The following is a 23700-nucleotide window of genomic DNA, read 5'->3' on the forward strand; positions in this document are numbered from 1 at the left end:
TTTTTATTGAGAATCGCGGGCAAATCAATTTCCTGTGCTCCTCCATTCACTAACGATGGAAATCGAACGATATCGCAATTCCTCTCGTGTTATCGAAACTTGTTTTCAGTATGGATGAAAAATCTGTGGCCACTATATAGTTTCTCTATGCTTTTATAACTGGACGTGATGGCAAATTGATAACGAAATGATAATAATTGTACGCCTTTGTTTCATACATGTATACTCGCACAGAAATAATGAAAGGGAAGTATAAGAAATTATAATGGCAAGTGTCGTAAGCTGATGAGATTCCTTCAACATTTTGACCCCTCGAACCCTGGGCTTTCTAAACTCACCAACCCCGCTTTCTGTTCGGGATCATCGATTCGTTACGCTCGAGCTCCCCCGACCGCGGTGTTACGTCCGTTTCCGTCACTATTTTCCCGCGATTCACGCGAACCCGGCACGTAATAATTGAATTTCTCCTCTCCGCTTCGGAAGCCTTATTACCACGACAAACAATCCCTGGTTGAAATATTTACGGGGCGTTTTACCCGTTGATGAGAGCCAGCTCGAGAACGACGATTTAAAGCGCTCCCCTACCCTTTAATCCAGCAAATTTCCCCTCATTTTTCATGGACGCGGAGAATGGAGAGGCACGGCGGCGTCCAGGATGATAGCCTTAAAGAATTTCGTACGGTAACGGTTCAGTATAACGGCAAAGAAAAGCGTGTATTCTAATTTCCACGACACGCGGGTTAATTCCCCCCAACTCTCCTCCTCGCAGCTCACTGCTAACTGACTTTGCAAGAAAGTGCCTGCTGCTCTCAGACGAGCTCCTTAGACGCGCGTAGACATGCATGCCCCCTAACGTTGAAGGTAATAGTTCCTGCGAGGCCCTAATGCAACATAAAACTAACTAAAGGTACGAACACTTTACCCTGAAAGACGAGTTAAATTAAACCTGTTTCCATAGAACGGCTCCCGTTACATACTTTTCCACGGGCCAACTAAAAGGCAATTCCACCGCGCTGTATGTTCTACCGTCGTCGTTCGATAAAGTTCCGCGAACATTATTATAGAAACTTCATTCTTAAGAGCTTCATTGTCCGTTCCAGCAGAGGAGCCGCTAACCGTGGCCGGAATTTTCCTCGTTCGTTTCGGAGCTCGCCGAGTCAGTGGCTGCTAAAATCGAAGGTTCCCTCGCAGTTCCCTGCTGCATTATTTTCGATCGCGAAACCGTGCAACAACGAGCACGCGGACGAAGCACACGGGAACGCTGTTAGCGCTGATTATTTTCAGCGATAACAAGTTTGCATGGGGCGAGCCGGGGCTTCTCTGGATGCGCTTCCATCGAATTCTCTGGCAAAGGGTTCGTAGGAACGCGTTCGAATAATTCCCGTCGATCCGTTTATGAGGTGTTTCCGCGCCATCGCTCCCGTTTTCGTCGGAACAAAGGCCGGGGGGTTGAAGAGTCTCATTCATTTGTCCGATCAGTCGCGCTTCGCTTATTAACGAGATAGCTGGCTAATAAATATCACGATCGAGCGCGGCGGGCAATACTTTCGCGAATAATCAGCTTTCGAAGTATAGAATGGACCTTTCAAATTGGATATTCCGTGACTTGACGTTGAATGGTATGTCATCAAAGGCACATTACGAGCAACGCGAACGCCCAAATAGAAGTGCTGAGGATTCGATCGGACCATTGTGCGACACGGTTGTTGTCTCGCTTCATAGTCGGAATAAAATCAACTCAGCAACTGATCCGTCACCATTCTACTTCGTAAAGCTTGGCTCTTCTCCCTATACCGCTTGGATGCTCTGAAAAAAAACCCGGGTCTAATGCTCTGGATATCGATTGCAGGAGACATCACCCATCATCGACTCCGATCTGAATTCAAGGAACGTATTATTAAGTTCCCGAGGAAAGACTCGATACTCACCGCTAACGAGAATCACCCCCTGTTACCGTGGAAATTCGCATACAATCTACGTCGAGCCCACCCCCTAGCACGCTTTAAAACGCCCGATCGAATTCCTCGCGAAATTGACGACGCTCTGCCCTCGATAGGATCGCCTTTCGAACAATCCACCGGCGTAATTCGCTCGACGATGTTAATTACCGTGAAGTTCCATGGACGTGGAGACGATAATGAGCCACGATCGTCCACGGAAAATTCCCCTCGGCTGAGACGAACGTCTCCCGAAAACGATTAAGAAATTCAAAGGGGTGGAACCGCGCTCCGCCTCTCCTAACTCGAACCGGGCTTTCAGAGAAAACAGGACGAGCTCGCTCTAGGCGAGAGGGGTGATTCCTTTCCAGGCTCTTCCTGCTATGTTTGCCAGCAACAAACAAGCGCCCCGGAGGTCCTTGCATGCGAAATGAAGACCGTGAAAACAAGTGGGGGAAACCCCCGTTTAGGAAAATTCGGCGTCGGTTGGAAAATAGTTTGTTGCCGGTCGTATTAGCTTACGCTAAGCATTAATTCGATCTCGGGGTAACCTGGTATACCCCCTGACGCGGGGCTCGCGCGTGTTCGTTCCGGGAGAATAATGGCGCGCAGGTCGCGTTGTTCGAAATTCATTCGTCGGCGAATAATTCATCGGCTCGCGTGGGGGTTGAGTCGCATAGCGGCCGAGCTTCATTAACGCTGACGTTATTGTTGTCGCAGGAAATTACGAAAAATGCCAGGGTATAGGGGATGTTTGGGCGCAGGGACGCGATTAATTTCAGATTGATTAAATGCCGTTCTGAGGCTTCGAGTGCGTGTCCATTGGAATAATGAATATATAATAATAGATACGGGGTCCATTTCTCGGTACGAAAGAAATTAATCCCTTTTACTCTGAATAGTTCTTATTTCGATAATAATACGTCAGCTTCACTTCTATCCAATGCTCGCATTGTACCTCTAAAAGCAACAGGGTAAACAGCCCCTATCCTTTGCTAGCCTGAAACAATACAGACGCGAAGGAAACTAGCTCCAGAATCAATGGCAATTCCAAGCACGAGAACACATTTCATTCTTGAAATACGGAAAACTTGCCCTTAATCATTTTTGGAATAGCTTCGCCGGAGTCGTTCGTGGGAAGTGATTTTAACTTCCCTCCGTATAATTTATGCTCCCCCGGCGGTGGTCCGGAAAAAGTAAGGTGGTGGTTCGTGCAAATATTTGACGTCGCTGGCGCGAGGCCTGGGACGTCGCGGCTATGGAGGATGACCGACCCTGAGCAAAGTGTGTGCCTTTTTCCAGGCGGAGCCGGCCCTGATGTACGATAGCGTGCAGGTGTTTGCAGTGGGATTAAGGACCCTGGAGCAGTCGCACGCGCTCAGGCCCGCGAACATCTCCTGCGAGCTGGAGCACCCTTGGGACGGCGGACTGTCTCTCATCAACTACATTAACTCGGTGAGATTCCGCCTCTTGTGTGCACACGTAGCCTGTAGCTGAAAAACCACAGCCGCGTAATTCCGCCAAGCTCGTCCGAATCACGTTTGCGCCCGTTGCACGAACTCCGTCCACTGGTTTCGGGGGCATTAACATTGCGTCTCCCGCGATGAATAGCTGAGCAAATTTCCTACCCAATTCTCCTGAGATTATGTTCTTCCCTTGAAAATGTAGCCGCGTAAGATGCGCTGGGTTTGACGAAAGCGTGATTCTTCGAATGGAGACCCTTCGCCTGAACGCTCGTGAGATTAACACGAGGAGGTACGACAGTTATTCCATAATACGTTCAGAGATATTTGAACGAAGTCACGAGGCTCCCGCGACCGGCAAAACACCCCTAAAACCGCAGCACGTAACGTTTACCGCGCACGCGTAAAAAATCCACTCTGCGATTTACTGTAAATTACATATGCAAAACCGTGTTCTGGCTAATTGCAAACACTCGTATCGAAACGAATCGAGAGGACAGTCGACGCCGTAAAGTGTCTAACCCGAATGGAAACTGCAAAATCGAAACCATCGCGCCATCGACAGAAGTGCGAAAAATGACCCGAAAACTATTTCGGTCGAATATTCGAGGTAAAAAGAAGCAGAAGAATGTCGCGCGCATACTGATCGCAATTTACGCGGCTCTAGCGCGACCCGGGCCCATTTTAATGAAACTACCGAAGCCAGTCGATTTCGATAACGAACAATCTCGTTAGAATCGGAAACGACTAAATCAAACAACCATAATTGCGGGAGGCGCGAGCCGCCCAATTGTATCCGTTCCGCTGCTAACAGAATAGTCGGTCAACGCAATAACACTGTTAATAACGTTCTCGGTAACTGATTTCATTCCGAGTGTTCCATACACGCGACGCAAATTGCACGCGTATATCGGCAACCTGACGCGCGATAATGTCGATGAATCCCGGCCCTATCCTCGTCACGGGCTCTAAAATTCGGACATATCGATGCGCAGATAATGCGGCCGTATTCAACCGCCTTCTGTGCCGGCGTCGACACGGTGGAAGCCAGTTTCTATAAATCCCCATCAACATTTTACAACCGCACGCGTGCCGCGCGTAAGCGGCGCACTATGGCGCGGACTCGTATAAATTGTTTAATATAACAATGGACGAGCTTCGAACCTGTCGCCACCAGTGACCACAAATCCTTCCGCGGTGTTGCCCGTCCCCTCCTCGTGTGCGGCGAGTAAATCCCTGCTGTCTTTTCATCGAAGTATCACGCTCTTTTCAACGCGGGGATTAAACGATTTGAAATTTTCATAGGAATAGTGGTAGGCGCTCGGTTATAAAGCGTCACTCTCCCAGCTTGCTCTATAATTCATAGCGCAACACTGAGCAAATGTCTGCGCTGTAATTAATTGTCTCAATATTGTTCTCGGTATTAGAGATTAATTTCGAATTAGAGTCGTTGCTGTTGCACCTTAGGCATGGTTCGATAATTTCGACCCCAATAATCCAGCCAAGTTGATAATCCAGACGGTCTCTAGGGAAACGGAGTGTCCGAAGGATCTTCCCCAACCTCCCCCGAGGGGAACACATATAGACCACCATTAATTTAATAGTGGGATGGCTAAATTCCAATATCGGCGGTTCCCTAATAGTCTCCAAGTATTTCTGTGGGCTCTCCCGTTCCACTGAAACCCGGGATGACAATGTGCATACTTTCCGCGCGTCAGTCGATCCTGGAATTCCTTTGCTCAACCTGTTACGTGCAACCTCGGTCAAGCTTTTAAAGTACTCCCGATCGATCGTGCCTATTTGACAGCTGTCAGAATTTTCTAGCTTCTCGGACTGCGAACCTGACCGTGACCGGTAAATTCAAAACGGCAGACGTCGCGCCGCGGATGATTACGGTCCGCGACGCGAGCCTCGATTCCGCGCGAGGATTTCGTAACGATTTTAAACGTCGTTGCTGTTTACGGTTTAACCAGCATTAACGAGCCGCAGCGCCCATAAACGGTCCCTTTTTCCCTTTGAAAGCGTCGCATGATAACGTTCAAGCCGTAAAACTACTTGGACCCGGTCCAAGCGCGTTTATCGCGGGATTAGCTATTCCCCGTTGTTTGTCCGTACGCTTCTCCGAGCATCTTTCGACCAAATTTTGGCACGCGCGCGCCCCGACCCTGTTTATCCGCGTTGGCACCGACCACACCAGGGCTTCTTTCCTCAATTTAGAAACGCGCACTTAAGACGAGTGCATATCGGGAGAATGGGTCGTTAGGGTCCGCTCGCGAAAGCCCCGCCATCCAGGCAGACGTAAATCTGTGATAATTGCTATGAACTTAATACCCGCTACCTTCGAAAATCCTTCCTCCATTAAAACTTCTCGTGGGAAGCAACATTCTGCGAATTGAATGCTGCCATTTCGACTCATGGGTAATTTTTACACCACTTCGACTCCCTCCACTAGAATACCGATTACCTGAACACTAAAACGCTGCCGGCAAGCAGTGAATTGAAGCTTGCGCTGCGCAGCAAGTAGATACGCACCGTGACTGGTCAGACGCGCTGCTTCGATCGCTCCCTATGGACCTGACGAGCGAAACTAACATAAAACATGCGGAAAGCGCGCAGCATAATTATGATATAATACCACCGCGATATTATTTCCGATTTTTTTCTGCAGAGTGTCGAATGTATCGGTAATTCATAACGCTCCGGCAGAAAGGTGCAAACGGTGATTTACTTGCCTGCCGGCCGTGTTTCACTCGTATTTTATTGTCCGAATATCGGGGACCGTCATTAATTTTCACGCGTTATACGTTTCCACGATTCTCCCCGTTCCTCTCTGTCAACACCACTTCTCAATACGACTCAATTACCGTCGCGCTCCAGAAGGCAGCACATCTGATCTCTCGCGCGGCGTAAGTACGCACTCACTTGCATAGAAGCACGGCTGTTCCGCTCTATAAATCATCGCCTTATCGTGGCAAATCGTGCGTCGAGCTGTTCATCTCGCGCGTGCAGGTACGTCGAAACTGAGAAATTCCACAACACAGTGGTGAATGGGACGCTGGGAAATGAGTGGCGTGTTGGGCGAGATGCATCGTGCATCGTGTGTTCAATAACCAATGGATTCAATCTATCTTCTTTGTTACTTATCTTGAGTCGCGCTATAGGCAGCTTATCCCCCTTTGGTACAAGCTTCTCTTGGTTCAAACATCCCCCTTCTATCGCTTTCTGTGCTCCTTTTGCCTGTGAAGTTTCCCGTTTGGTACATTCAGACGTCCCGTCCCTTTTCCCCAAGTATTACATTTGTTATTTGTTGTGATATTTTTATTCTGCCACCTGGCAAGTTTCTGCAACTTCAAGCCTCCCCTCCAGTTCCACAGTCCTTTCCAAGTATCAAACTTGTTATCCATAGCGATCCCCTTGTTTTTCCTAGCGCAGTACTTGTTACTTGTAATGATCCTTCTCTTCCTCCCCAAAGTACTGCGTCTGTTATCCTCGCTGACCCTTTTCCGCCTCAGAGTATCTTATCTCTTTGGAACAATCCCGTTCTCTACTTTAAACACACTCGTTTCTCTTAGGAATTCCATTTACTCTTCGAAGGTGCCGCTCGGTCCTCCCTTCTTCCCCAATTTTTCGCAGCTTCCATTTTATCATCCTGAATCCATCGACACGCATCGAGACGTGGAGTGAGACCGTCCCCAACGACTCCTAAAGAGAATCATCCCGCGCTTCGAAAAAGGGAAAAACCGCAGAATCCACTAGCCATCGAGCGAGAAATACGCTGCAGCGCGAGCAATCGCGTCGGTGACAGTAAAATTCACGCGCTCTCCACCCTTTCATCACCGAGCCTCGGCGTCGCTTCGTCGGAGCGTTCCTTTACCGAAATTGCTAGCCGCCCCGCGCCTCGCCTAACAGACATTTTTATTCCAAGTACCTTGATACCCTCGCGCGCATTTCGCAACGATGCTTCCCGCCCCGAAAATACACAGAGCGGCTGGGAAAGTTAAACGCGTACGCCCGTGGCTTCGTCGTAAATAAAGGGAGAGCTAGAATGTTTTCATGCGAGCAAGGTAATCACGAGAGGAAATGGTGTATCGAGGGAATTGGGTTTAAAGCAGAGGTATGAGAAAGCCTCTGTGCAGCGCGTTATCGCTCGGTTATTCATGAAGCAACCGGAAAGGTAGGATGCGTGAGAGAAAGAAAAAAGAATTCATAGGAAGAGTCGCGCGAGCGTTGCACGCCAGTCAGGGGACTCGCTCGTGCGGGTAATCGGACTACCGAGCGTTAAAATTGTACGCGGTGCTCTTTTATCACGGCGGCCACCCCGCGGCGCCGCCCCCAACCCCCGTTATCTTCGCCAAACCGTCATCGTCGCTGGCGGGACGCGCAATGTTTTGGATGAACGGTTACCGAAATTGCTGCCTGTTACATCCACTTCCCCTCGCCCCCACCCGCGTACATATATTTCTCCCGTTATGTCCTGTATCCATATCCATTTCCCTTTTTTCATCCCTACGATTCACTCGGTCCCATTCTACCACCCTTTGCTTCTCCATAGCTGCTTCCCTGTGCCGTTCATTCCGTAGCAGATAGAGTCGGGGCAGGGCCAGCTCGCTTTTATCGATATCCACGGCTGTAGAGTCTCCAAATACTCGGACAGCCAGTGGGCTCGATTCGCTGAAACGTCCGACACTCGAGCCATTAAAGAACTTCCGCATTAAAGAATCGCGGAGCAGGAAAGTTGCCTCGTGCTCTCGTAACAGAAGCATCGATGGAGATCACGAAGCGAGGCAAGTCGACTGCACCAAGGGCACAACGGGTCTATTAACGGCCCTTTCGGATGCATCCCCATAGAGGCTTCGCGTTATTCGCTCAATCGAGACCTCGATGAATGTGAAATAGAGGGAGCGGCGCCGGTTATTTGAAAGCCACTTGCCCCCCGAGTCGAGGCTCGCCGATAATGATCCGCTTGATCGCAAACCGACAGTAGCCTCAGCGCACGGAAGACACGAGGCATCTTTTTATGATGGATAAATAGGAGACCTCTATGCTTCTCGTTTCACTGACAACGTACGTGTCAACGGACTCGACGTATGGTCTGAAATTGAATATCGCAGGGTGTACGTGGTCTAGTATCGCAAGTAGAGGGTGACCATGGTGCCCGCGCGCCTTGGCATATTTCCAAATGGCAATCGAACGCCACCCTGCTGTCATTAGCATTCCAAAGCGTGTGGATCCGCTGGATGGATCGTGGCTAACGCAGCCATGATAGGTTTATCTCCTACGAGACTCCCTGGTCCATCCATACCGGCTCTCAGAATCATCGTACTTGATGGAGTATCTTCGGGAGAAGAACGTACACATAAACGTCCTCGGGTATGAACGCTCAGGGTTCCGTGCTTGCAATTTTATAATAGGGGATCTGAAGCGAGCTCCTCCCCGGTGCCAAGGTTTCCTCGCACGGGGCACTGCCCTCGTCGCGATCGAGTTATCCGCGAGAAATAAGTTCTTTCGCAGAAATGATATCTTAATGTTACTGAAACGGTCGCTGGGAGCCGGCGTTAAAGGATCAAGGGCTGCGCTTCTTGGAATGGCACACGGGATCGTCGACGATGTAACTAAGTTTCCGCTTCCCTAATGGGGCATTTCGACGCGATGCTAAATCCTCGCTCGCGATATTACGGTTCTTCCGACGCGGCTTAATTGAACCGAACGAGAAGTAATTGCCACGAATAACCGTCCACCGTGGCAGCGTTGGGCACTGCATCTGTTTCACGGAACTCGCGAACGTTACATTCATAGGAATTCCTGCACGGAGTGAAAAAAAAAAAACAGTACATACGTCGCAACGCTCTTTTACCCGCATCACGTTTCTCCAGCACTTTAATCGTGCTTTCCCCGAGCGAGTCTCGTGCATACTGATTCATCGTCCACGGTAAGCCTTCACGAATCAATCGTACGTTCGCCACACCGCTTTCTCAAGTGAGTCTTCGTCACAGCTCGACATATCTGCCGCATAAATACGCTGAATGGCGATTTCAAGCGCACATGGAAACTCGGAGAAACCGCTATTAAATAGCCCCCAATTAACTCATAATTGCCGCCTTAATTGCAATCGTTTCCTTCGCGATGGAGCGCTCCGCCAGCGTGGAATATCATTACACTCCGACTCGTGTGTAAACGAGGTTCCCTCCGCTCTTCAAATTGAAAAACACGCGAAGATGTAAAGGGCCGAGCCACGAGGGTGGCTTGTTCCCTCGCTTGCACTGAATCTCCACCTTTGTCTCCTCGCACGGAGACATACGGCTGCTCGACAAACGGCCCCCTCGACGATTTCCGTTAATTACGAGCTCGCGCATAGACCGCGGGATTGTAACATCGTTGCTCGCTCGACATCCCGCCGTTGATTGTTCGTTGAAATCTATGTCGCTCCGCGGTACAACGGTTACGAGGCACGTTTGCTTGAAACAAAACTACGACGGCTTTCACGGTTGCAGAAAATGAGTCATTGATTTTCGACCGCTTGTAATTAATTTGGAGCTGTGTCACTAGCCGGGGTAGCCATTGCGCTCGACTAGCGCCGGATTTACTACTTACGAGCAGAGATTCGGCGGGTTTTAATACCTACGCGCAGAGGTTCGACGCAGCTGACTATCGGCGGGCTTTACTACTTACGCGCAGATTCGGGGCGACTGACTATCCGTGGGCTTTACTACTTAAGCGCAGAGATTCCGCGCGTCTCACTAATGATCGGCTTTACTACTCGTATAGATACAGACTCCCTATGCCTTTATTTTCCTCGAAACCCTTTGAATACATCCGAGTACATCTAAATTGGCGTCGAACGTAAATCCCCGTTAAAATCAAACACGGAGGAGTTTTTAATGTCCCGACAGACGACGCGTCCCTCGCATGAATCATTTTTCTCTACTGGTTGCGCCGCGGACCGCGCCGGATGATGGATCGCGATGCAACTGCGGGGGATAGAATTATGAGACGCCGCGAAGTTGACGACGCCGGCTAATTAAAAGCTCTCGCGGACGAGCCTGGCTCTCATTAGTGGAGTAGGGAAGAAGCGAAGGGCGTGTGGGAGGAATAGAGTGGGCCGAAAGACGAAGCCTGATAAATCGCTGCGTAACTGCGCGCTCGGTTGAGCGTGCGCGCAAAAACAATGAACGTTGGCGCGCGAACTTCGAGGAATACTCGTTCGCTGTTTACCTCGTTGCTGTGCGAGTGGCTCTCTCGAGTCCTGTATTTTTTTCTCGCCAGCCGCTCGTTACTTAACGACCGCCCCCGGACGTGAAACTTTCCTGCCGCGAGCGTGAACCGTGTGTGAATATAAATCATATTACGTCACCGTGTATGGGAGAAATACTGCCTCCTGAACGTTGTTTGCATCAAAGAGGCGCATGCGAATGGAGGAACATAGTGATAAAAGCATCTACGTCGTTCCTTCTTCCCTGGAACGCTGGCTGTGGTCGTTGAAGTTTCAGGTGGCTGGGGAAATGATACGTGAAATATGTGGCGTGCTTCGTGTAGATTTCTATTTCACAGGCAAGTCTTTTAGATGCAGTCACAGCGCAGTGTTCCCCTGCCGTGGAAGGAAATAGGGAGGGCCAGCTGGAATTTAGTGACCAAGCAAGAGTACTCGGGGCATTCCAGTCGGCACGGTGCAGTTATTGCCCTTTTAATCTGTCGCTTATACCGTCAGAAGTTAACGACCATTCTTGCCCGAAACGCCAGAAGTTATCCGTCTTTCCAGTGTAACTTAGATCCAAGTTGCCAGCTTTAACTGGAACAGGAGCCGTCCATTAATTTACCTGCGCCCCGCTTTGCCTCGGCCACTGTTTTCGAGTCCTCGCAAACTTGCTCGGTTTCCGCGATTTAACGCTCGCTGCACGATGAAGATCGACCGCGAACTGTGTCCAACGCTTCGTGATTGTTTAATTATAAACAATCCCACGCGTTCCCTGGCTCGATGATCGGCCGGCTGACTTTTCTACCGCAGCACGATCCGACGCTGCTACCCGAGGAAGACCCCCGGCATTAATTTGCATTCGAGAGATTCGCTTTTACTTAATTACTCCGAGCGAAATCCGCTGTCAGGTTCGTGCAGTACGCGCGTAATTATTAATCGGCTAATGCGCCTCGGGAGAGTTCGCCACCCCCGATGCTTGGAAATTAAAACAGCGGAACAACCATACACGGCTGTTGCGCGTCTCGTCGCGATGTGTATCGATCTTCCCTCGAGTAACGTAATCATTCCCAAGTGTATAAGCGTCCAAATTACTCCCAGACGAGCGATGCTTTCCTCGCCCCCCGAAGCGGCAACAAAATCGCTGTAATTCTCAACGTCGCTTCCATCCAGCTCCCTAGCCATCCTTCCTGGACCACCATCCCTCTCGGCGACGCGCGAGAAATATCGCGGCTGAGCGTCGTATCGAGCTAACGAAAAAACACCGCGACACCGGTGGCCGCGTGAATCGTCGCGGAAGTAATCGCGTTTCCGTGACTCCTCTTTACGAGCCGCGGTCACGAGATGAACCGGAAGAGGAGGTGGTGTCTGAGCCACGTATATCAAACCAGAGACCCCGGGCGAAATCTACGCGGAGCGTCCGTTTTTAAGCCTCCCGCATTCTGTCCGCGTGCGGAGGATATATGCGCGCGGGGGCGGTAGAACCAGCGCCGAGGACTATATACGAGCGACAACTTACGAGAGACACGCGCACGTCCCCCCCAAGCCCCTCCTCTCCACCTCCCGCGCGAGGAAGAGGATCTTGCGCGAGGGAAACGGTAGAGAACGCTCGCGTGAACGTCTCGCAATCGTCACGACGTCGATTCACTGATTTCAGTCACGCTCCGGGTACCCAGGCAAACTCGGTAACCCCTTGGACGAGGTCTAATTAACGACGAACTTGCAGCAGAACTGGTGGCGTGTCCGAGCCTGGTAACTAGTTGGGGGCCCGATAAGGTTGATCTTCGTTATCCCTCGATCGTGGCTTAACTAGGACTAAATTGATACAGAGGATCTGAGCACTGCGGGTGGAACGTTACGTGGTTAATAGAATGGGCCAAAGGTAACGAGCGAGCATTTTCGCAGGAGGATATAAATTTTCTGCCATTAAGAGGAGCCTGTTCACGGTTCACAGGCCTTACTTCCAGAATGTCCTTAGTATTTTACGCTCGTAATATTCGCTTCCTCTAAACAGTTCTATTGATTCTCGCTGTTTTTTACAAGCCGCGGCTGACTGAAGCCGGCAGTACTATCTGCAACGAGCAAACCGTCAGATGCAGAAGTCGTGAAACTCTCTGATCCCCTTCGAATCGCAATCCCCGCGACCTGCACACCCGCGTACCGCCGCCGCATCGATCGTATTCGTATTTATGAAGCCACCGATAGGACGGGGAAGGCGTTCGCGATTTTATAGCCGACGTTTATGCACGCCCCGTGAATCTTCCCGTATCTGGCGACGCGCTGGTATACGGGGCCGTTGCGTAACCGCGCACGACAAATAATATTCTCGCCAGCTCCCGTGAATCTCCCCTTTCGGTACTACGGTCCATCTAACGAGCCGAATTTTAACCATCCCCTTCGCCTCGCGACGCGTCAGAGGGGATGCACAGAGAAAATCACCGACACAGCCAGTGAAACTGAACATCGAATATCCGAGGAGATTATTTTGCTCGTTCAGGGAGCAGAAAAAAATTGATATCGCAGTAAATTCAGCGTGTACGATACGATGGAATAGTTTCCGCCTCGTTTCTCCTTCCTTCCTTCCTTCCTTCGTCTGCGCCTTTCAATGCAAAATTCTCTGTGAAAATAAAGCGAGAGAAAGTCGAGTCTAGTATCGAGAAATTTCGACAATTATCAGAATAGATGGACGTTAGTGTTTCATTGGCATTGAGTCACGATGCAAGTTGAAGAACACCCTTAATCCAATCAGTGCTATTCTTTGGTAGGTTTTTCCACCGCCAAGATATTGCCCCGCGATTCCAAGAAGCGACCTTCTCCGCTGCTTACCCTGCAGCAAACGGGCTGATAAAAAAGTCAATTTCACTTTACGTCGCTCGTAAAGGGGGCTACAAGCGCGCGGGCCTCGTTGAAGCTGGGAATCGTAGAAATAAGTGGATCATCATCGCCCCCGTGATCCCGAGGCTCGATCCTCGCGCACAGCGACGCCCTCGCGACGCTTTTACATCTCGCAGGATTGAACCACGCGGATTTTGCTCCTCGAAGCAGACCGACTGCGATATCCCACTGGCTTCTCGCCGGACTTCCTCCACCAACCACGAATATATCTGCCCTCCGAACACTTAATTAACATTTTGCCCGCGACTCTCACCACTCGCGCAGAATGCGACCCCGATGGAGCCGGCAAATTGCAGTCGTACGTCACCGCGCCACTTTCACCTGGCTCCTAGAAGCAGCGAACAACCCCCGAAGTGAAATCCAGGGGCCTGGGGTACAGTTTCGTGACGCACCGTAAAATGGGGGAACATTGGCAGCAGGGGATAACATTGGCACATGCCGGGGTTACATTGGCACCTATAGGCATGAACGTATAAAGTCGCATTCGAGATCGAGATTTTAGGTACTCAATTGTTTCAACGTTTGCGGTTAGATATCCAATAATCGCCTGTCAAATAGATAACTTTGTTACGTTATACATTATATTATTAATAACATTAGATCGCAATAATGCCTAGATCTTATACAGCAAAGGAAAGGAAATCCCAGGAAAGGCACTTATTAGTAGGGAATCGTCACACCTCGAAGACATCAACATTTTTATACCATCTACATCTGGCTTGCATGACATTATAAATAGAACTATTAATATAATAGATGATAATGTCTGCAAAGTATGTTTTTGTAAATGGGAAACATATAAAGGACCTGACTGGGTGCAATGCATAACGTGTCGTCAGTGGGTCTGCGGAACTTGTAATCGAGGAACCGAAACAATTTCTTATGAATGTCCAGTCTGTCTGGATGACGATTAGATTTTAGTTAAGATGTAAAAAATAAAATAAAATAAACAAATTTAAGGTTGGAACCGACAGGTTCAGTAATTTAGTCGAGTAGCGAGTAATTTAGTAATTTACGATTGTTTTATTAAACTACTCGACTAAATTTTAATATCCAAACACGAAAAATAATTAAATTATTTGCTAATCGACTAAACTACTAGACGTGTCTGAAGCAGTCTTAACTGACTTCAGAGTAGTAAAACTTAACCTGTTACTGCTATTTATATGATGTGCCAATGTTACTCCGTACCGGCTGGTATTTAACACGTATTAAAGAAGAAAATGATAAAAATTGTATGCATTTTAACACTTGTAGTACAATCCCGAAACATGCAATGTTATGATAGGATACTTAAAGCAACTGTAAACATTTTAATTTTTACATTATATAACAAAATGTATCAAAAACCTGCCAATGTTCCCCCATTTTACGGTATCTTTCCACGGGAACAGTTGCCGGGGCCATTAAAGATTTCACTGGTCAGACTCGCATTCCCCCCCGTCAGCTGCTCCACGGAGGCAACTTCTGAGAGAATTCTGCGGACGACGCGATCGGGGGAGAAAAAGGAGTACCTTCGATACCCCGGCTGGAAGTTGGAAAAAAATCTTTTCACGATCGTTGAATCATAATTGCGCATTTACATCCCGGTCAGCGGCCCGGGGAGCGGAGGTAGGACCGGTGAGGGATTAAAAAGTCCAGGGTGGGCGGCGCCCCCGAGCTTGTTTCTTAAATTTATGCGTCCCACGATCCCTCGGAGTGGAGGAAGCCAGCCGGGGCTCCGTCATCCCCGCACGTCCTCAAAATATTTTCGCGGGGAAGGAAGAAAGCGCGGATCAAGGCTGGCCGACTTCCGCTCGGACTTTCCGCGTAGCTCTGAAGCCGACGGGGCGGCCGTAACGACTTCCGCGGCCGAAGGGAGCCGTCGCGATAACGACTTTTTAAGTGGGGAAATTTTTAGCGCGCCTTTGGGATCCCCTGATCCCTCTGAAGCGTATTACGCGCGCGGAGGATGAACGGGGCGGTTCGAGGATATCGCCGGCTCCGGGGAACTTTCAAAGATACCGCGGCATCTCGCGCCCGACGTAGTCAGCTTGGAAATTTATTCACTTATTTGCCGGTGGATTGATTTATTCCCCCGCTGCGTTTATGCATTCACGGTTGGGGTTAATATTCTTCGTGGGATTTATCTTCTCTGTACCGACTAGCTCTGGGCGTTGTTTCAGGTCGAGATGAAGGGCATCTCCGGGCCAATCGAGTTCAAGGAAGGCCGTCGGATTCAGTTCAAGCTGGACCTGCTGAAGCTCAGGCAACACTCTCTCGTCAAAGTACGGCTGTAGCTTAAGGGGTTATGCTTAGTCAGGAGGCCGAAAAGATGCGATTTTTATTAAAAAAGCGGAAGCATATATTTTTACAGAACTTTTTGCACTTAAAAGAGCAACATTTAAAGAAAATTTGGTAATTTTTTTGTGGAAAAATATGTACGTTTATAATAAAAATGTAACGACTTCGAAGAAGCCTTTTTAAAAACGGTGAGCAAGATATCTCAAAAACTACTGCACCAATCTTTCTGAAATTTTGTGGGCTTATTGTTTATATAAAAATCTACTGAATGACTGTATTTCAGATTTTTAAAATCTACTGTATGAAAGTATTTTTTTTTCAATATATAGTTTCGATTATAACAACGAAACATGGCTTCATGGTTATCACTAATGACCGTTTTTCTTTGATAAAACCGAACCTATACATTGAAAAAATACTTCCATCATTCAGTAGATTTTTATATAAAAAATAAGTCCACAAAATTTCAGAAAGATTGGTGCAGTAGTTTTTGAGATATCTTGCTCACCGTTTTTAAAAAGGCTTATTGGATGTCGTTGCATTTTTATTGTAAACGTAAATATTTTTCTACAAAAAAATTACCAAATGTTCTTTAAATGTTGCTCTTTTAAGTGCAAAAAGTTCTGTAAAAACATATGCTTCCGCTTTTTCAAAACAAAATCACAAACATCCGCCTCTTTTCGGCCTCCCAACTAGGTATAACCCCTTAATAGAAACTAGAGTGGAAAGGAGTGTTCTTTAAAATGACCGGAAAAAATGAACGTTTGAACAGGTTGGCGAGTGGCGTCCAGGCGCCGGCGTTAACGTCACGGACACAGCCGCCTTCTTCGAGCCGGGAACCGCGAACGTCACTCTGCTCGTCATCACGATACTGGTGAGTTCCCCCCAGGGCACAAAAGCAACATTATTATGGATATATTCCTACAGAACGTACCAGAAACCGCGTCTCCCTTTGCCAGCGCGTAGCATCGACGTCTCTGCGAACCACGCGTTTCTCTCTCCAATTGTCGCGTCGAACTTACACATTCGAGGGACCTCGATCAGAGAGAGCTTTGATAGAACGTACGCGGAGGCAAAGCAACCACGAGGAAAAATTTAATGAATTTTCGAAGACGACTCGGGGCTGCCGTGATCAGAGGTTCTGGAACAATCTCGCGAACGTATAGCCTAACTGAACATTCGGACCGCGAGCAATAGTCCTAGCGACCTAGGTTCGCGTGACTGAGTAATAAACAGCAATTTATCTCCTCCCACAGTACAGAACCTCCTATTTTACGTCCGGTATCCGTTATACTGCACAGAAATTTCGGTTAGCGTTCAAACACTGTGCTCAGAAATCCTACTTAACCGTGGAACAACGCTTCGATCGTAATTAGCGTTCACGTTGTGCACAGAAATCCTAATTAACCTTGGAGCAGTGCTTAGAAATCGCGATTAGCCTCGGAGCTCGGCCATTGTCCGTGTAGATTCCCGGTAACCGTTGACCATCCACCGCCGTGTGGTTCCTCCCATTTTGAAAAGCCTCCGAGTGTGTCCGAGAAACGACGTGGACGTGTCGGGGAAGTCAGGGACAGCCTCGTGTATCGTCCCGATCCGACATCGTGTCCCGTTCTCTGCATGGATGTCGTGTTGGCGCACAGGAAATTCCGTACGTGATGATGCACTACGAAAAAAACTACACGGGGAACGCGCGGTTTTACGGTTTTTGCGTGGACCTTCTGGAGGCGGTGGCGAGGGAGGTCGGCTTCTCCTACCGGTTGGAGCTGGTACCGGACAGGAAGTACGGCGCGAAAGACCCCGAAACCGGGGAATGGAACGGCATCGTCAGAGAACTCATGCGACATGTATGATTTGGTTTGTTTAATTTTTCTCATCTTACTTGGTTCACCCTTCTCGCCCCACCCAACACACGTACGCACCGCCCTCACACAGAGACACGCCGTCACCGTAGGTAACCACCTAATTAGAGAAAGTTTCTACCTAGAGAAAGTTTTTCAATCGACGAACCCCGTTACTGACTTCTCTCTAGATCCCCATTTCGATTAGATTATTTTATCTTAACACACATATACACGTGCTCGTTCGCGAATCATAATTCTTCACCATCGTCGACAGACACCGCACACGAACGCACCTTAGTTACACTTTAAGCTAGCCACTGGAACACTGTACGGTTTAACCGATGTACAATGCACACTTAGCGTTCGATTCGACGTGCTGATGCCGATAGGATCGTAGAGAGAGACGAGTGAAAATGGTAGCTCAGGTAATAGATGATGCCCCGGGACCTTTTGCACGAGAGATTCACTTTAACCCTCGGTTGGATTCAGGGGGTGAATAGTGGGATTAATGATAGGCTGGAGCGCGGGGCTGTAAAGGTTCGAGCGAACGGCTGCTGTAGAGCGTAGATAATGAGTTCCTCTGAATGGATATTATCCGTCCACCAGTTGAGGGTTAAAGTTGTACACCGCGACGTGTACAAGTGAACCAACTACCGTAGCTCCCAAATAACATCACCTCTCGTTGACACAGTGTCTTTAACCCCCAATTAGAAGCGCGTAGGACCGTGACGTAGAGAGCAGTAAACGCACCTCCGTTCACTAGAAAATCGTTCGCCGAAAGTTCCATCCCGCACTCGGTCGGAAGTGTCCGCGATTTCGATAGACGTTCCGCCCGTCGTAGAACTTCGACAGCGATGTTTGCCCGGGCCTGTCCCTCTCCTAGCTCGCCGTGATCGATCATCGGCGCGAGCTGGCGCGTCTAGTCGAAGCTTAATCACGACGTCGCGTAATTGCTCGCGAGTGTCGGCCCGGAGCGTAACAAAGCCCATAAATCGAGCATGGATTATAGCTAATTGGCAGTGTTTCGTCGGTGCAAAACGTCGAGGAACCGAAGGGCAACACTTTCCTCCAGTTTCTCCCTTCTACTTTGGTTCAGACGCCTGATTTTTAACCGGTACCCTCGCTCGAACACTTTTAAACGATTTTAGGGACCTCGTTTTAATACGTACGCAGGGTAGCTCTGACAGAGGTTTAATCCTGATCTCGATTCAGAGGTAAACACGTAAAAGAGTGTTCGATCTTTGCGACACAGGCCGATAAGCAGAATTAAGCTTCTTCACTTTTTTATTAACAGACGAGTTGAAATGCGACGACGTATGAAATAGAAGCCACGTCGATTTGTGACACTTTTACACCAGATGTGACGCGCGATAGTGGATGAAGGTTTTACGGATGATCGATGGAAACGCTCTGCGATCAATCAGTCTTAGAGGCAATGGGTGTACATCAGCGAAGATTATTTCAGAAGAAACGTCGTTGGACGATTATCGGGGGGAGGGGGGAAGCTTTATTAATTACAGGCTGTTAATCTTGCTCGAAGTCGATCGTGGACTTTGTCGATATTTTAGACGCGCTCTTGGCACTGGGGCGGAATTATTAATCGCCACGCTCTGTTCCTCTTTCTGGCTCCGTTGTTTCCCTCTCTGCAGCCCACTCGGTCCCATAACTTAACGAATTTACCAAGGCCTGTCGACAGCGACGGCTAATTTGCAATTCCCCGGATCCTCAATGTTTAATGTGCAGGCACGCTTCCAACGTTCTCGGTTTCGGCTGCACGCTCCGCCGATTCGCGAGCTTATACTGCCACGCGATACAAAGCGATAGATTGTTTAGGGAATCTTTAAGGGGTTATACCTAGTCAGGCGGCCGAAATGAGGCGAATATTTGTGAATTTTTTTTGAAGAAGCGGAAGCGTGTATTTTTACAAAACCTTTTGCGCTTAAAAGAGCAACGTTTAAAGAATATTTGGTAATTTTTTCGTAGAGAAATATTTACTTTTACAATAAAGTAACAACCGACATCCGAGAAGCATTTTTAAAAATTTGGTTTTGCGGTGAGCACTGCCATTCGGAACCAGATTATCTAAAATCAAAAAACAAAAAAGATTTCGTTAGTGTATTAATGTATCCTCAGGTTGACGGAGAGAATTTTCCGAAATATTAATTTAAAACAAAATGGCAGCTATTTAAAGTTGAAATCCTGATTTTTTCACGTGATTTTTGCACGAGCAAATCAGGATGCAATTCGACTTAAGGGGTGGATTAAAAGAAACGCGTTTGGCGACTGCCACCCACGAGTCCATTTACTTCTTTATCTCGATCAACACTAGTATCTCGAAGCGGAGGAATTTTCACGAGATCCATAAAGTCAGAAGATCCCAAGACTTTTGGGAACACAGTGGGACACCTTCGATCGCCGAGAAATCGCCGATTGAGATTTAGATCTGGGTTGAGATTGGCCTCGATCGTTCCGTGGCCAACTACCCCGCATTTCTTGCAGCTGAGTTCCCGTCGTAGGCGCAGCTACGTCGTCTCGGGAGGCGTCCCGAGGGTGTGCTCTGGGTAATAGTCTATCGAGTGGTAATCCATTTAGCCGGTAATCAGCATCGAACGTCGCCGGGAGTAGTAGGCGTCCTCGTGCTCGTGCAGCTGCACCGCCGTAAATATCGATTGCAGAGTGGTCGAGACTCGCGAGGAGTACGACTCGCAACTGTTTTCCTCTATTTTTCCAGTCGAGGTGAACGCTCGTCGCGACGCACGTGGTCGGCTCTTCCTCTGTTTATAAACTGCTTTCCTCCCGCGATCGGGCATGACGGAAAGGGTTGGAGGGACGACGAGAGGGTTGACGCGAAGGCCAACGCTTCTTCGTTCTCCGAATCGTCGGTTCGCAGAGAGGGATCGACTTCTCTAAATCGCGAGACGATACACGAGGGAGGGTATCCGAGGGTGTCCCGAGGAAAATGGGTAGGAACGCTGCATCTCGTCGCTACGAGATTATCACTGAGCAGAGTCATCGAGCAGCAGAGTGCAAGTAATCGAGTGCGTTCGATCGTTTACGAATCTTGAATGGAGTAGGGCCAAAGGTGGGGTAGGTGAATTGAAACGCGGTAGGTAAATCCTTCTGCTCGCGTGCAGAGTCACTGTTGCTCAGAGGAGGGGAGATGTAACGGCGCGGAGGAGCGAAGAGCGGGCTGTGAATTGGGAATCGAGGGAAGTCGAAGCAGATGAGGGAGAATCACTGGGGGATAGGCGACGAGAGAAAAGGGGCGTGGAAAAATAAGCGAGGAAGGAAGAAAGAGGAACAGAAAGGGCAGGGGTTAAGAAAGACGCGATTGAAACGGTAGACAAGGAGGGTTAGGAGAAGGGTCTCGCAGCGGGAGGAGGAAATAAAAGAAGAGCGGTAGGTGGGTTCGGTGAAGAGAAGCGAGGAAGAAAAAGGGACAAGGGGAGGATGGAAGGTAGTAGCTCCTTTTTATGGTCCCCGTAGGAGCAGCCGTACGTAATGCTGAAGAGCAGAGGGAATTTCAGCGGGAACGCACGTTACGAGGGCTTCTGCATCGACCTACTCAAGGAGATAGCTCACATGGTGGGCTTCGCCTACAGGATCGAGCTCGTGCCGGATGGCAAGTACGGCGTTTACGATTACGAGACCGGCGAGTGGAACGGAATAGTCCGCCAGCTGATGGACAAGGTGAGTCTGTCTATTCTCGAAGCGTCCAGGTCCGCGGAATCGTCCCTATTTAACACACTAACCCGCTGCAACCACGACACTACCCCCTCTCCCAAGAGGGTGGAAACATATTACGTCGTCTCGTAAGTATCTTGACGCTCCAACGACTCGAGCAAGTGTCCAGGCGGAGACCAACGGCCCCTGGAAGCTAGCAACGGCGCGCCCTCGGGATATACAAGGAATTTAGGTGGCAGGGTTCTTAGGGGAGGGTTCTTAAGGACGTTCATTGACGCGAGAGCATCGCACGTGTAAGTTTCGCGCAGCGAAGAACAGGCAGCCGCGACAGATTCCGTGTAAGCGATTTTGCAATTCAAATCACCGCTCGACGCAGCGGAACGCGTGCAAATGCGTGCAGGCTCGCCCTAGGGGAGGTGCGAAGCTGCGCCTCGAGTAGCTTCAGCCGTCAACCACGTACCAGATAATACGCGCACAGCCGATTGATTAAGTGTTGGCTTAGACCCGCAGATCCCGGCTGCCTGCATTCAACGGAGTTAGTAAATTAACGTTATTAACACTCGAAGGAAGCTTTAGCGGTGCGCGGAGAAGGCGACGGTGATCGAAATTTACGATCGCGCCGGGGTGACTGTAAAAATTACGTGGTTAATTCGGGATGTGTGGTCTCGCTGTTTTGCGGATGATACTCGCTTCGTTATCATTTGGAGGGAAGAAATGACCGATGCGAAACTTTAAACAGGGATATCTATAGGGTAGGGTGGGACTAAAAGTCACGTTTTTCGTATAAACCTACATAAAACGTAGTACTAACAATCTAGAGATATCTGGTGTTATTTTGTATAAACTATAACTATTATGCTTTAAGTTCACGAAGTTCGTTTGTTAATACTGTTATTTTCTGTTGAGTTATACCGCAAAATGTTTGTCAATGCAAAATGGACTTCTTACCCCACGCACGGGGCAAAAAGACCATTGCATAGGGTGGGAAGTCCCTAATTTCTTTTCGTGTAATATTAAACTAAATAAGTAAAAAAACTCTTTTCAAATCAACAAATATTTATTAAACCAATTCTTTTTGGTACCTATAGAAAGAAACTATTGAAAAGAAAGCATGACTTCTTTAACAAAAAATAAAAATATAAGTCACTCACTTTGAACTAAAAACTAAAAAAAATCGCTCAACTAAAACAAAAACACTGTTTAAAGACTTTGGCATCATTTCTTTATACCTTGGCCATCTTATTATGAAAGTAAATAATAAAATATACATTTTCAGTCTGATGGACTTTTTGCCCCAATGGTAACTCTATACTTTCTGCGAAATATACCTACGTTAGAAAATATTATCATTCAGCAATAAACAATATCATGCACACATCACTAGAGGAGCATACAATCTTAACGTACTTGGCTGATACACGTTTAAACTGTGGGTTACTTCGTATAAAACAATAAAGACGATGTATTTCTTTTAGTTTTCGACACATAAAATAACGAAGGCGTCGTGTAATTCGCACGGACGTCCAAGAGCGACTGGCGACTCTGTGGTCACCTCCGTTTCTTCTCGCCTTTTACATAGTACCTACACTGCCAAACTCAATACCTTGTCGAGGAATAGAGATTTTGAGTTCGGGACTTTTCACCCGCCGGACGTTTAGCCCTACCCTACCCTATATTGTGAATTCATTTTCGTCTGTTATTCTTTCGCGCAGGTGTTAGGATTAGTCTGTTCGCTAGCTGAAAGTCGAATACATGCATATTTTTGGGCGCGATGCATTATGTATGAGTATAGCGTTCGCTGAGATTTATGCCCGCGGAGTAATTAATATCGCGGCGCGGAGGCATTAACGCGGTAATAATTTTCTCGCCTGCACGGTCTACTTTGTTCGCGCGATAACCGCAACTTGTTCTGGAACGATAGCGAGCTAGAAATCCGTGCTACATACTTCGGAGCAGTTTCTGAATAAAAATTTCAAGGGGCACTCGCGCCTTTCAAACGCAGCCGCGCAACATCGGCTTTCGTTAATTCATTCCGAACAGACCTCCCCCCGATTAACCCTCGAAAGTAATAAAGAGAAATCTTTCGCGGTGGCTCGGAAGTCCATTGGTTTTTTCTCCGTTTTCCACGACAGCCGGTACAAAGCGACCGACGTTATATCTCCACGGCCGTGTTATTAATTTCGCCCGGGCGTTCATTAATAATTCTCACGTCGTGGCGGCGCCGCTAGCTGGCGAACGGAAAAATGCGACTCAACCACCACAATTTCCCTGTAATAAAGAGGAACGAGAGCTCGCGCCGCATAACCGGGCTACTCAGCATTCCCTCTCGTTCTTTAATCGAAATAGATAGGTGTATAATTTCCGGCGGCCCCGCGATTAATAAACGTCGCGACGGCTTACGATGTATC

At 48.5% G+C, this 23700-nt stretch overlaps 1 protein-coding gene across 10 annotated transcripts in view; it reads left to right on the forward strand.

The window, feature by feature from the left end:
• LOC143371065 (glutamate receptor ionotropic, kainate 2) overlaps positions 1-23700 on the forward strand; it is a 92884-nt gene that overhangs the window by 59488 nt on the left and 9696 nt on the right. For 3 of the 10 annotated variants that reach the window (XM_076815897.1, XM_076815891.1, XM_076815890.1), the window contains exons 8-12: positions 3240-3392; positions 15650-15751; positions 16540-16641; positions 17408-17611; positions 21095-21298. In XM_076815897.1, coding sequence (XP_076672012.1) covers positions 3240-3392; positions 15650-15751; positions 16540-16641; positions 17408-17611; positions 21095-21298 — 765 coding nt within the window. The remainder of the gene's footprint in view (positions 1-3239; positions 3393-15649; positions 15752-16539; positions 16642-17407; positions 17612-21094; positions 21299-23700) is intronic. The other 7 variants (XM_076815894.1, XM_076815896.1, XM_076815895.1 and 4 more) reach the window with 4 other exon arrangements.

The sequence above is a fragment of the Andrena cerasifolii genome, chromosome 7, assembly GCF_050908995.1.
Source record: "Andrena cerasifolii isolate SP2316 chromosome 7, iyAndCera1_principal, whole genome shotgun sequence".
Taxonomy (NCBI): domain Eukaryota; kingdom Metazoa; phylum Arthropoda; class Insecta; order Hymenoptera; family Andrenidae; genus Andrena; species Andrena cerasifolii.